Source organism: Vanderwaltozyma polyspora, genomic scaffold, assembly GCF_000150035.1.
Source record: "Vanderwaltozyma polyspora DSM 70294 KpolScaffold1016 genomic scaffold, whole genome shotgun sequence".
NCBI classification, from domain to species: domain Eukaryota; kingdom Fungi; phylum Ascomycota; class Saccharomycetes; order Saccharomycetales; family Saccharomycetaceae; genus Vanderwaltozyma; species Vanderwaltozyma polyspora.
Genome location: NW_001834638.1, coordinates 1 through 13,916, shown reverse-complemented (window position 1 = coordinate 13,916; position 13,916 = coordinate 1). Strand labels below are relative to the sequence as shown.

At 30.2% G+C, this 13,916-nt stretch overlaps 5 protein-coding genes, 1 pseudogene and 1 further gene across 5 annotated transcripts, besides 2 other annotated features; 3 read left to right on the top strand and 4 right to left on the bottom strand.

The window, feature by feature from the left end:
* Nucleotides 1-613: 613 nt before the first annotated feature.
* On the top strand, nt 614-1,108 carry Kpol_1016p6pseudo (annotated as a pseudogene).
* A 334-nt stretch (nt 1,109-1,442) lies between these two features.
* XRS2 (Xrs2p) lies at nt 1,443-3,881 on the bottom strand (the record flags this gene model as incomplete). Its single annotated transcript, XM_001643874.1, has 1 exon — nt 1,443-3,881. One exon carries the CDS (start codon nt 3,879-3,881, stop codon nt 1,443-1,445), a length of 2,439 nt encoding a protein of 812 aa, XP_001643924.1.
* Nucleotides 3,882-4,179: 298 nt separating this feature from the next.
* Nucleotides 4,180-4,551: a sequence feature (similar to hypothetical protein; correction of possible frameshift sequencing error~similar to Saccharomyces cerevisiae YDR370C).
* Nucleotides 4,180-5,424, bottom strand: Kpol_1016p4 (the record flags this gene model as incomplete).
* Nucleotides 4,555-5,424: a sequence feature (similar to hypothetical protein; correction of possible frameshift sequencing error~similar to Saccharomyces cerevisiae YDR370C).
* Nucleotides 5,425-6,535: 1,111 nt separating this feature from the next.
* Kpol_1016p3a (uncharacterized protein) lies at nt 6,536-6,829 on the top strand (the record flags this gene model as incomplete). Its single annotated transcript, XM_001643873.1, has 1 exon — nt 6,536-6,829. One exon carries the CDS (start codon nt 6,536-6,538, stop codon nt 6,827-6,829), a length of 294 nt encoding a protein of 97 aa, XP_001643923.1.
* Nucleotides 6,830-7,304: 475 nt separating this feature from the next.
* Kpol_1016p3 (uncharacterized protein) lies at nt 7,305-7,598 on the top strand (the record flags this gene model as incomplete). The annotated part of the gene is made up of 1 exon (XM_001643872.1): nt 7,305-7,598. The coding sequence occupies one exon, from the start codon at nt 7,305-7,307 to the stop codon at nt 7,596-7,598; it is 294 nt and encodes a 97-aa protein (XP_001643922.1).
* A 386-nt stretch (nt 7,599-7,984) lies between these two features.
* Nucleotides 7,985-8,971, bottom strand: Kpol_1016p2 (GOLPH3/VPS74 family protein; the record flags this gene model as incomplete). Its single annotated transcript, XM_001643871.1, has 1 exon — nt 7,985-8,971. The coding sequence occupies one exon, from the start codon at nt 8,969-8,971 to the stop codon at nt 7,985-7,987; it is 987 nt and encodes a 328-aa protein (XP_001643921.1).
* Nucleotides 8,972-9,576: 605 nt separating this feature from the next.
* Nucleotides 9,577-13,332, bottom strand: Kpol_1016p1 (ubiquitin carboxyl-terminal hydrolase; the record flags this gene model as incomplete). The annotated part of the gene is made up of 1 exon (XM_001643870.1): nt 9,577-13,332. The coding sequence occupies one exon, from the start codon at nt 13,330-13,332 to the stop codon at nt 9,577-9,579; it is 3,756 nt and encodes a 1,251-aa protein (XP_001643920.1).
* Nucleotides 13,333-13,916: the final 584 nt, after the last annotated feature.

Genomic DNA, 13,916 nt, shown 5'->3' with positions numbered 1-13,916 from the left:
ATCATTAATCATCTAACAGTTTAGCCATGAATTAAATTTAATGCTAGAGCGCAGTTATTAGACTAAAAATTCTACTTTATTACCACAAACTAATATTGATGTAAGTGTAGTCATGATAAATCTCTGGTATCTCAACATTCAAATACTAACTAATAATATTCTAACTTCGTTAATCGATATCTGACACTTCAATTTAATACTTCCTGTTTTAAGATTAATATACATTGAAATGCATTATGGTTCAAGTTGATCTATATTATACCAGGTAAACTTATTAAACCATAAATACCCAAGTCAAAATATAATATAAAAGTGTCGTTCGATTTAATTAATTCTAAACCTATTTTAAAACTGAGAAAAGTAGTTTCAATTTCTAAAGTTGTACTGAACATCGTTTTATTTTCTAAATAGTATACTTGCAGATCTGTTTTACCGCTTTGAGTTCTGCATTGAGGCATCGATAATACAACTAACTGCAGGAGTAAAGATGTCTGTAAGGTTAAACTGGATTCTGGCACTTGACGAAGTGAAAGGTTGTAACTATTGGATTGTAGAGTACTGAATAAAGAAACCATATTAGTGATTTTATCGACACCATTGAAATATCAGGCTTATGTTATATCGAGCTGTTTTTGGTTCATTGGCTATTAGTACTAAAAATAGCAGCCTTTATTCAAAACAATACATTGTATCTACCAAAGTCACAAATAGGAAATTTGGTATAGAATGGAATTTTATTAAAACTCAATAAATTGTTCAAAATTTACCAGAAACTGGATTAGCTAAATAAGTTGACGCATCTAGCCTTTCGATTGGAAGTTTGGAAACTTTGAAGCAGACTTCCACTACTGGGTTTATTACAGAAGTTAATTAAACTAAAAATCAGGGGTTGAACCCATCAAATGATTTAGTCAAGTAGTGCAATGGCAATAGTGCTATTGATGAAAAGCACATTTTATTGGATTGTGCAAGTGCAGCTTATATTTTTGACATAGTTGTTTTGGATCTAGTTAAGAAATTAGGTATTGCTGTAGTACCAGAATTAATTTTATGGCATATTCAAAGGGATTATGTTGTTTAGCAAAATCAGTTACAGAATCATAGAGTGTCTCAAATTTCAAGATTGCTAAATAACTAGGAGAATATTTTGATGTACTTGTATATATGGCTAATTACGAAGAAACAAAAAGTGTTAATCTTGCTTTTAACTTTTCTCATTATTCAAATACATCTTTAGTTAATTAATGCAAAATTTCAATTAATATTGTAAATATGTAGAATAAATTAGATATAATTTTTTAATTTGGTATTTTAGTAACAAAATGCAGAATAATTAGAATGATATAAGTCTTTGAAGTACTTTACTATTTTTACCCTGTAATAATAAAACTATATCATGTATGCTATATTTGACTGTTTCTTAAATCAGAGTGAGAAAGTTACTATCTGTTCTTCCTAAATCTGAATTTTGGCATATCTTCATCGTCATCGTCATCATCGTCATCATTATTATTAATAACTTCACTGTTTTGATCAATACCAATTTTATGAACGCCGCTACTATTTTTTTCAACTTGACCGTTTGAATTTTCCCTATTGTAGTTAAAGGATGTGTAAGATGACTTGGTCATGTATTCTTTACCAGAAGATGAATCTGATGATTTATTACCTCTGTCCTTATAATTAGGAACTTCGAAGTTACTATTGGCAATGGAATTCTGGGACATTTCTTGCAAACCTTTGTCATTGATCATATTTAATGAGTCTTCGTTTATACTCTCATCCATTACAAATAGTTGTTTTGATGATGAATTTCTAGTGAACGTAAAAGATGGTTCATCTACGCTATCGTCACTAGAGTAAGCTTCTCTATTTTTCTCAACTGGTTTTTTATTTACCTCTATATTAGAGAAATCTGTCATCTCATTTGAGTTTGAATTATTATCTAATTTCGAATACTGTTTCATTGGTACAAAATTTCTTGTAATTAGCATGGCTGAATTTCTTATAAATGTAGAACAGGAATCTGCATGTTGCCCATTTCCTTGAGATCTCTTATATTTTGGGACCATTTTTACAAATTTTTTAAAGTTTTTCTTGCCAGACCAATCCATATTATTCTGATTGGAATTTGCTGGTTTATTTATATCTAGACTCTTATCCTTGAATAATCTTGTATTGATATCCACAACAGTTAAATCGCTGAACTTGTTAATTGCTTCCTCTGTTAACTCGTTTTCCTTTATTTCCACTATAGATGTTTTTACCCTCAGGGTTTCTCTCTCTTTTATGTCTTGAATGGCATGTACTAGGTCAACTGATGGTCTTTCTATCCGTTCATCAGAGGTATGTTTATAATCAGTCAATGTTTTCTGGCGAACCTTCCCATATTCAATTGCCTTAGTATTACTTTCCTTTGCAATTTGAGTTTCAATTAATACACTACTTGTGTCTGAAGTTGACTTTACTTTGTTAGAAAGCAGTTGTTGAATAGAAATATTTTCTTCAAGTTTAGGTTTTTTAATCTTTTCTGGTGATCTGTCAATTGCAACCTGCATTCTTTTTTCCAGTTTGTGTTGTACATCGCTCTTTGGTTTCTTGAATTCTGATGCAGTAGATAGTAATTCACCGTTTCCTGACTCATCCATTTCAGTTTCTATATTTATTTCCCCTTTTCCCTGACTTTTAATAACTTCTTTATCTTTTTTTCTAGTTATGTTGTTAGCCTCTTCAACTGGCAAAGGAAGTTGAGACGCTCCTATTGAAGTGACACCTCCTGCAAAAAAATTCAAACTATCTAGAGGCTTGACTCTTGAACGATTTAAACGACGTTTTTTAGGTTGAGGTTCATAAATTTCAACATTTTTACTTATAGGTACCGCCTCAGTTGTCTGTTCCACTCCAACTTCTTTTAAGACAGGTTCTATTACATTTTTAGATTCTTCTTTGGATCTATTGATTGATTGACCAAAATCAAGATCTAAAAATAATAACTTATCTAAAAATGATTCTAAAGGAATTGAAATAAATCGTTCCAACCTAGACTGATTTTCTAATTTAGCAGAAGATAACAAGAGGAACTCGCCACCTTTGAATTGAGTTTCGAGATAGGTCTCCAAATCATTGATATTTAAAAATTTCCTTGGAATACAACCAATCTCCTCCAAAAACTTTTCAAAATATTCACAGTTGTAAGACTCTGGATCAAGTAAAAACATATGCATACCCTTTAAAGATTTCGCTAGTTTCGTAACATTAATTGTATGGTTTTGAATATTTGATTCATGGCTATTAAGCTTGACCCAATAGCTGTCAAATTTTTTCGTCATTATTATATTATTTGTTAGGATATCTCTTAGAGTTTTCGAATTGATCAAAATAGTATCATGAATCATCGAATAACACTTCAAGTATTTATCACTAATAGTGGTAACGTCATTCTGAATTATCATATCCAAAGAATGTGAATTTTCAATTGTAGTCGGTTGGAAACCATAAGATTGCAACAAGTGTACCATATCCATATCAGTCTTCATATAATTGCATCTTTTAACCTCCCAGCTTAGATTTACCACTATTGGTGTAGTACCAATCTTCATTGTAACTAAATCATTCTTTGACTGAAAACTTAGAGTTTCACCATCTGATAAATATCTTTCTTCTACCATAGTAACTTTTCCAAGATTTTTCACCATAATACAATCCTTATCCCTATCCCATTGTATTGATATCTGTTGTCTTGATATGCTTTTATCATTTCTGACTGACAATTGATTCTTGCTCGATCTCCCCAAATAATATGTTTCTTCATTCCGTATGCAGCAGGATATTTTTTCCACTGAACCATCATCTAAACTATACTGATACCTAAGAACCCACATTGCGATGTATCATCTCTGGTCTCCTGGATTTACTTTCTTCACTTCTTGTACTATTAAGTTCATGTCTAGTATTGCATTTATTTCAACATTTTTCAGATATTTCTTGAGATGAGCTTTCTCGGATATAATGAAAGTAATTATTAAAAATATTTAGCTATAAATCAATGTGATTAAAAAATTGATGCGAACGTAACTTATGGTTCATTAGATATCTATATATAACTTCAGTAGTTCTAAGACATGTGGTATAATGCTATTAAATTATTGGTAATTAATTTTCAACGGCAAGTTTTGGATTTCAAACGAATTCCTTAGGAATCTGTCGTTGGACCGTCTGTGGAATTCTCGATAATTTTTGAATGGATATTGTTTTATGGTTATCTATCTTCAATTTGAATGAGCATGGATGATTTGAATCAGCTATGCTTGAAGAAACTAGACTAACTATACTCTCCATTGTGAATTTTAACCATTCCACTGCAATATTTGCATTGAAATTGAAATGACTTGGTGCTGGTGGAAGACTTGGATTATTGAAAGTACGGCATAAATCTTTTCTGTTATACCATACTAAATCTTCAAGAAGCCCGGATTGAGTATCTCTAATACCTATGACAATATCAGACTCGGGTATCAATCCAGTTTGGACCCATGTTTTGAGTACTTCTTTCTATGCTGAAAACATGCATTTTAATGGTGCAAAACATTTCAGTTCAGTGAACATGTTGGTTACATTATTGTAACCGTCCAACTCATTACGTAGTAGCAAATTAATGCTTTCCGTTAATTTACTCTCTACAACTGAAAATATTGGTCTTGCATTTTCAGCTATATCTTCTAAAACTAAATCTTCAAATGCAAAACCTGAATAACATATCTTCCTTGTCATAGGATTACTAGAGTTAAGACCAGTAGTGTTTGAATTACTTGAAGAAGATGCATCATCCTTGGATAACAAAATAATACCATTTTTCAAATATGTGCAGAGTAAATAGACACTGCAATTTTTTTCATCTTCAAACAAACTCATTACAATTTCAGTGATATGATGTCTTGGAGATAAAATGGTGTAATCAGCGTGTGCTCCATAATGCTCACCTCTATGTTCATTTTCCCAATGCCTTATAAAATCGAAACATGGTTTTGGGCTATCTAATACATCTTCTGGTAAAGGACCATACTTATCAGTCGATGCATACAGATCAGAACCAAGATAAGGAAGCTTGTATTTCTTTGAGTTTAAAACACTCTTTCCTGAGATGTTTGCTATATCTTTCTTCAAAAGTGGTAAAGCAGCATCTTCTACATTGATGAACAATTGATCCTTCTGAAAGAAGGCAACTGTTTTCGATTCTAAAAATAGATCTTTGGTTTTTTGAGGGAAGGACCTTGCATTAGAATGAACAAATCGATGAAAAGGAATTATATTAATCACATTCTTCTTTGGTCGCGATTTATTTTGTTTGACTTTACGTGATGGGTTGTCTTCACCTATCTTAAGATTGCTAAGCTGTGTTTGAACATCATTTATATGTTCATCCATATTGTAAAGCAAACACACACCTTAGTATACTAACAGAATAGGCAATTGAGCTAGTAAATTGAATTGTTAGGCATTATCAAAACATGATGTTAAAAAGTGCTTCATGTTAAAATGTGCATCACTATTAAATACGATTGTTCGTGTGTGTGTGTTTAAGCCCGACATCATAACGACTGTTACTTAGAGTTAGGCAAGACAGTGGATTGTCTCTACAAGAATTCCCACTAGGTCACATGATATCCATGGGATTGTCAGGTGATCACGGAAGCACCCTTAATATAATAATATACTACAGTCTAGTAAATAATTAACCTAAAACTAACCAAGACAGCATATATTTAAATCTGAATCCAAATCTAAATTTGAATATTTGTTGTTGTTCAGATGCTAAATTAATATCTGAGTTATTCATTATAGTGATTTATTCAAGATGATTTTGAAGTTATAATAATATTTATTTTATTTCTCCGTACTGTCTTATAAATGAACTAAATAAATATATAATAATAAATTGGACAGATAATATTTCGATATTCCAAAATAACATGTCCTTTTTATATGTTTAGATCCAATTCCAGGATCTAAGTATTATTAATCAATTCTTAATTAGTCCTTTGCACTTCACTACCGCTGATTCAATTGTATGTTATCAATTGCTTGGTTATAGTTTGTTTTTGTAGTTGCTTTTTTATAATTACTAATTATAATCACTGGTTATCTTTACTAATCATACTTACTTATCATGATTGTCGATTGTAACCTGACATTAATAATCATATTAACAATCTATTAAATTAGTTATATTCGATTGCGCCTTGTCATTACAGCAACTGTCAATCATTGCGTCATGACAATATCCTGTAAACCTAGGAATATATTACCCATATTTTAGGTCACAACAGCTGTCGTCCAAAACATTATTACTAAGCCGTAAGAAATCCTAATTTTTAACCAAATTCGTCCAATTTCCAGGAATTTAATTACATTCTTGCCATGCCTTTTTCGAACTATATAAGACCCATTGCCAATTTCTAATCAATATTGCCATCTTATTATCAAAGATTTATCAACAAACAAAAGATTGAATTATAATTTGAAACTAATATTAAAGATGTCTGAATGGTGTATCATTATAAATGATAAAAAAGGATCTAATAGATCAGAATTATTGTCACAACATTTCGCAGGCATCTCTCCTTTAGTTGAACAAGGTATATTAACATGTGGTGGTGCTATTTATAATGATGATGGATCAGTTGCAGGTTCTCACTTGCAAATTGTAGCTGACACCAAAGAACAGGCTTTAGAAGTGGTTAAAGGTGATGTTTTTGCAACTGGTGGCATTTGGGACTTAGATAGTATAGTCATTTATAAATTTGCTTGTGCTGTTCGTCAACCAAAATAGAATACTGATTGATAACTTTTTTTATTTAGTAGCTATGTAAAGCATTATTTATTTATTATTTAATGTATTTCTGCCATAATTTATTTCAAGTAATTTATTTTTAACTTCGTTTGACATCAATTCATCTTAAACCATATTGATGATTTATATTCTGTAATTCGTTTATTTAACAGTTCTGTCAACATCATATATATGCTCATCCATATTGTAATATGTAACAGACACCTTTGTATATGAACAGAATTGATAATTGAGTTAACTAATTGCATTGTTAAGTATCTTCAAAATATCATGTCAAAAAGTACATCATTACTAATACGATTGTTCGTCTGTATGTTTAAGGCCGAAATCATAATGACTGATATTTCGAACTATATAAGACCCATTGCCGATTTCTAATCAACATGGCCATCTTATTATCAAAGGTCGATCAACGCATAAAAGATTGAATCATAATTTGCAACTAATATTGAAGATGGTTGAATGGTGTGTCATTATAAATGATAAAAAAGGGTCTGATAGATCAGAATTAAGACCACAACATTTAGCAGGCATCCCACCTTTAGTTGAACAAGGTAAATTAAAATGTGCTGGTGCTATTTATAACGATGATGGATCATTTGCTGGTTCTCACTTGCAAATTGTAGCTGACACCAAAGAACAGGCTTTAGAAGTGGTTAAAGGTGATGTTTTTGCAACTGGTGGCATTTGGGACTTAGATAGTATAATCATTTATAAATTTGGTTGTGCTGTTCGTCAACCAAAATAGAATACTGATTGATAAATTGTTTTATTTAGTAGCTCTATAAAGCATTATTTGTTTATTATTTAATGTATTTTAGCCCTTATTTATTATTTCAAGTAATTTATTTTTGATTTAGATTGACCTCAATTCTTCTTAAACCGTATTGATGATTTATATTCTCTTATCCGTTTACTTAACAATTCTATATAGGGGTTAACCAACTACTTATCCATTCTCTGGGGGGGGTGATGCCCTAGAGAGAGAACTACGTCTTGAAATAATGTTGATTAATCTGGTTCTTCTCTATTTTAAATATTTTGTTAATTTATATCCTTATATATATATATATATATATAATTTTACTTACAGTGATATGGTGTTAATTTATTTTGATATTTAATCATAATCATCTATAGTATCATATCCATTTTTGAGAAAACATCGAAAACACCAGCAACAGCCTCCAGTTGTAATGCAGAGCCTGGATTTTGTGCAATCTCGTCTTCTACCAACTTTGATAGATTAATCGAGACTTTGATATCAGAAGCTTTATCCAATTTAAATGGGTATTGAGCAAATTCTGACAGGATAGATTCCGATCTTGCAATAGCATTGTCTCTCTTTTCATATTCTAATGAACTTAAAACATTTTCTAAAACATTTGCAGCATAAGAACTACAGATTAATGCAATGGTCCTTATAACTTTGTATTGGGTTGTTTCAGGGAAATATTCATTGTAATTCAACTCCATAGTTCTTGAAACTAATGCAGATAAAATTCTTCTCTTGATTGCTTCTTTACAACTTGTATCAGTTACTGGATGTGTAGCCATATCAAATAAGAAGAAATTTTTCATTTCGGTTCTTAATACACCTTTATCAACTAAACCTTTTGAAATTCTTTCTCTAACTTGTTTTAATTGATAATTAATCTTGAAGAAATTCCAAGTTTCACCACTCAATAAATCTATCCAATTAGCAATAGATAGAGGTTCGTCATTTTTCATTAATTGTAAAGCTTCATCTAGTAAAACTTCACCAGTTTTACTTCCATCTACGACTTCGACTAATCTTTCAGAAAGATCGAATCTTTTCCTGGCTGGATCGTCTAAAATACGTATTTTATTTCTTAAAGCCAACTCAATTATAATACAACCACGTAATGTATATGAAATGTTGTCATTCCAAAATGATAAATATCCATCTTTATCACCTAACCCAAGCAGGACAACTTCCTCCATCAAAGTTAACGTTGGTACAGTAACATCATCCTTTAGTTTAGCTTCTTCTGGATCATAAGCAATCTTTGTAGATTTAGATCTTTCTTCATCATCATTAGAAGATTCGGCTGTATCAGAATTGATACGATTTAATCTACGACGTTGCAATGATGACATTTCGATGCCAGCTCTACTAATAAATATGTCTTCACGGTAACGGCTAATTCAAAACCAAAAAGATCAATATATTAGATCAATCTCTTCCAAGTACACCCAATCTTAAGTTTATTCAAAATTTCAGCACCACTAGTTCGATCTTGTAAAATAGTAAATTATGATTATATTAAGTAACTAGTTGTTTTTTCTCATCCGGATTTCGAATATATTTTCCAGTCCGTCAAATCTTGCCAAAAACCAACATCACTAAAAACGAAATTTGAATTTTAGTTCTTCTTTTGAAACAGATCTGATGTCAGCAATTTAATATCGAACAGTCGATTAAATAACACCATTATTGTTTCGATGACCAACTGTTTTTTTTGTAAGAAATTGTTTAGTTGAAGATTAATACCATTTTCTAGGCATATAATGGATAGCATGCTATGGGTTTAGACACCCAGAGCATGTCAAATTAACTATACAAATTAACTATATTCATGACTAGAAAAAAAAGGTAGAAAAAATAAAATAAAAAAAAAAATAAAAAGAACTGAGGCAAAAAAAGTTTAATGAATTAACATATAATTAAAGTATCTATTTGGTGCAGCAAATATGATATTTGTCTACTTCATTTGTTGTGCTTTATTCATATCTTCTCTTTTCAAAGGTTCGACATCAAATTCACTACCATTTTTGATGTACACAAGAAAATACGGAGTAGAACTATTACCTTCGGAAAAATTAAATACTTCAATTGGAAGTATTTCTGTGACTTCATGATCGTTATATTTTCTCCATGTCCCATGATTTTTAAAATCTTTTATATATATCCAGTAATGGCCAAATGTTGCTTGTCCTCTATGAATAAATACTGCAAATAAAGAATATCCGTGTTTGTGAAATTCAGAGAATGCAGTATCAATTTTCGTCTCAACATCATTTATCTCTTTTGAAATCGTTCTAATCTCAACATTGTCATTTTTTTTCTCTAATTCTTTTTTAATAGTTATCAATCCTTTTAGACGCTTTTTCAAAGAAGCTACTTCAATCTTTTTCTCCGCTAATTTTTCATCGATATCGTTAGCATAACGATCTAAATATAAGCTTTCAGAAAAACGTAAAGGTTCCAAATCCTTGAAGGGCACTCCTTTTTCTATATCATAATACACACGTTGGATTTGTACTTGTAAGATTGTAGGAAATGACGAAATTGTTAAACTTTTTTTCACTTTACCATATTCTTCCATATCAAATACTTCATCCTTGAAATAAGTATCTAATGCGTCATATATATCTCTTGGCTTATCAGAGACACTCACTAGAAGTGATAAAAATCTTTCTCTCTTAGGATGAACTTTAGAAACTTCATTAAAGGGCTTAATTTTCTGTTCAGTTTTACCAAAAAACAACTGTTTGACCAGATCTACTTGTTCATTGTCTTCATCGATAGATATAGGATTTGATGCAGCCTCAATTTGAAAAAGGACATTTTCAATACACTCTGTCACATCTTGTTGTGATCCCATTTCTAGTGTTGTTTCCAACTGCGAGGAGCTAATCTTAGGGATTAAAGTTGGTAGATTAGTTGTAGAAGTTTTTATAATAGGTAAATTATCAAATGTAAGCAATGAACTTTCAGAATCGGAATCTAAACTTGAATCAGCATCGGAATCGGAATTTAGATTTGAATTTAAACCCTTAATGCTACTTGATTCTGATCCGCCATTGGTTTTGTCACTGTAATAATCATTTTTGCCAATTGCATTTTGAATTCCATCTCTAAATTCGATTGGAGTATCTGAAGGTGCAAATGCCAAATAGGCTAATTGCAATCTAGGACTAACTTTCCTTGATGAAGAATGTACCATTTCGCCATATAAATCGCGTAATTGATAAACAAACTGGATCGATCTGTGAAATTCAGCAATAGATAGATTTCTTCCTCCTACCCTCCGTTTCTCTAAGTTCTTCATTTCTCTCCCATCAAGTTCGATGTCATTAAAATTTATTAAATATTCTCTTAACGGTGATATTGCAAAATAATACTGTAATAAGGAATTCAAGTAGCACGTATTCCCAATATTATTTAATCCAACAGGCCAGCTCTTTGATGGTAAAAATTTAGGATTCACAATACCATATTCGATATAATTGTTCAACAATAATGAGTTTCTGTTTGAAGATATTACCATCATGACTTTCCTCAATGTTAATAAATTAACAGTATCATCTCCGAATGTATCATTGTTTACATCTATTCTATACCATCTCTTTTTAAAAGATAAGATTAATTCATTGTCACTATTCAATTCGCTTGAATCGATAGCTTGTAATGCTGTTTTATATTCAATGTTCATCGAATGATAAAGATTTACAAAATCCTTACAATTTTCATATAATGTATGAAATAATGATAAATCCTTTCTATCAATGGCAATTGTCAGTAATGCCTTATCCAAATGTTGTTTCTTGTCCTTCATGTCATTTATCTTTGTTGTATATGAAACTATTATAGTATCCGAATCCACACTTTCATGGATATTTAATGTAACAAAGGCATTGTCTGGGTTTTTATATGGTTCGTATTTGCATAAGAATTTTAAAATTGGGGAATTTTTAACTATTGACAATGATTTAATACTATTTCTCAGGATTGCATGATTATAATCAAAATTCTTGTCCTCATAATACGTCAGATATTTCTCCCATAAAACAGAATCTGAACAATTCGTGAATTCTAATTTATCCATTTTGAATATCTTCAGAGATTGGTTGAACTCTTCATTGCCAATTATTTCATTTTTATTAACATAATCCGCTAGATTTTCATATTGCGTCAAACATTGTGAAACAAATTTTAATGAATCAAAATATACTCCAATTTTATCTGGATTTAAAATTGTTAATATTTCATAGTTTTTCACTATTTCAGATTCGGTATACGTTGGCAGTATCGATAAATTTATGAATTCTGCATGCTTGGAATATTGATTAAAATTGTTTTGTGACAATATCGATTTATATTCCCCCAATATTTGTGACCAGAATGAAAGAGAGCTATTGATTGAGATGGTATCGACTACTTTAATGATATTGGTATCCTTACTATTACATTTAACTAGCTTTTGCGGAGCTGACTTAATTAGAACAAATAATTCTAAAAGACATCTTGTAAAAACATCGAATCTTCTTTTCTCTTTTTTTATTAAATTCAAGTTATTTCTCAAATTCATGAATATCAATGATTCATCCTCTTGAAATTTCAAGGAAAATCTTTCTGTTAACCAAGAAGGATTTAAACTAATCTTTATTGCTTTACTATCTTTCAGTTTTATTTCATCCTCACTACTATGAATATTATCAAAATTTTGTTGCTTATTAAAACAATACATTAATACCAGCAAAACATCTGTCTGAGTGGGTAGTTTTAGTTTATGGTTTGAATTCTTATATTTTTCATAATTGTTTAATACTTGAAGGTCATCCAAAATGATCAATTTATCATTTAAATTAAATTCAGATTTGAAAATTTCAACTAATACAACTTTATTGGTGTTACTAGAGATGAAAATGGCATAGTCTAACAAATTTGGATTATCGGGATTAAAATTTATAAAATCTAATTTGTCTTCTTCATTAAATTCATCAATGACGTAAAAATGCTGAATTGGAGTATGCTTTTTGCTTAGCTCTAATTGGTTTCTTGTTTTAATTGAAACTTTTAGGTGGTAAAATTCATTCTGTGACCAAAATTTTGCCATGCTTTCATAATCTAAGTTACTAGCGTCTTTGGGTTTATGTAGTATTGAAAAAAATTCCAAAATTTTATTATCTTGATGATTTGTTTTTGATTCATATTCAAATCGATAGTTAATTAGATTATTCTTGTTTGAGAGGTTAATAATTTTATACTCGGAGAAACTAGACCTAAACTTTGAATAATCTGTTGTTGGTAATCTTAGAATACCTTTATTTAAGCCCAGTTCTTTAATTTCATCTGCACTTGAATTAATAAACGATAAGTCTATTAAAATATCATCTATGATTCTATCTGAAGTTTTAAAAACTGCATTTTCTATCAATTGATCATATTTATAAGGTAATTCTATGTTATTGTTATCATTTTCCACCTTATTGTCCTTTGATTTATTCGATGTGGTTATATTAGGATTGATATTATTTCTCTGTTTAGAATTGTTATTATTATTTGAAACTTTTTGATTTTGGGAACGTTCATGGTGTTGGTGGCTATGACTTTGTTTATTTGGATTTATGATCAGAGTATTTTTAAATACTTTTCTCAATTGATATAAAGCATCTTTATCCTTTGATGCATCGGTACGGTTACCATTACCTAATTGTTTATTCCCTGAAGGCATATAAAAAGTAAGTTTAAATGAAAAATGTTACTTAACTTGCAATTTAAATTGTATCGTAGTATCATAAAATACAATTCTGTAGTATTTTTGTTGATATAAACTTGTTTCAGGATTTTAGCAATTTTGCCTTTTATTATACTTTACTTGAATTCAGTTTACTTTACTTTATTTTAATTTATCTTCCTTATTAATACGAGTTTAGCTCAGCCGTTGTGATAAAATTGGATCTAACTTTTATCCCTATTTTGCACTAATTTAGGTATTAAATTTCCAAAAAAAAAAAAAATAAAAAAAAAAAAATATGTGAAACAAAAATGAAAAAAAATGTAATACCATACAATACAATAAACTACAAATAATGAAACCCCCACTAATAGCTAAAGTTTCCAGTTAATAGCTTTTATCTATCTCTCTATACAGAATCACACCAAATGATATAGCATTTTTGTATTATGGGGGATGGTGAGGGTCAGAGTGGCTTTACGGGGGGATGTAAAAATGCAGTACAGTAAAAGGTAAAGTCTGATTAAAAAAAAATGGAGTTGACGAGTGGGACTGAACTCCACAGAAACATATGTACATGC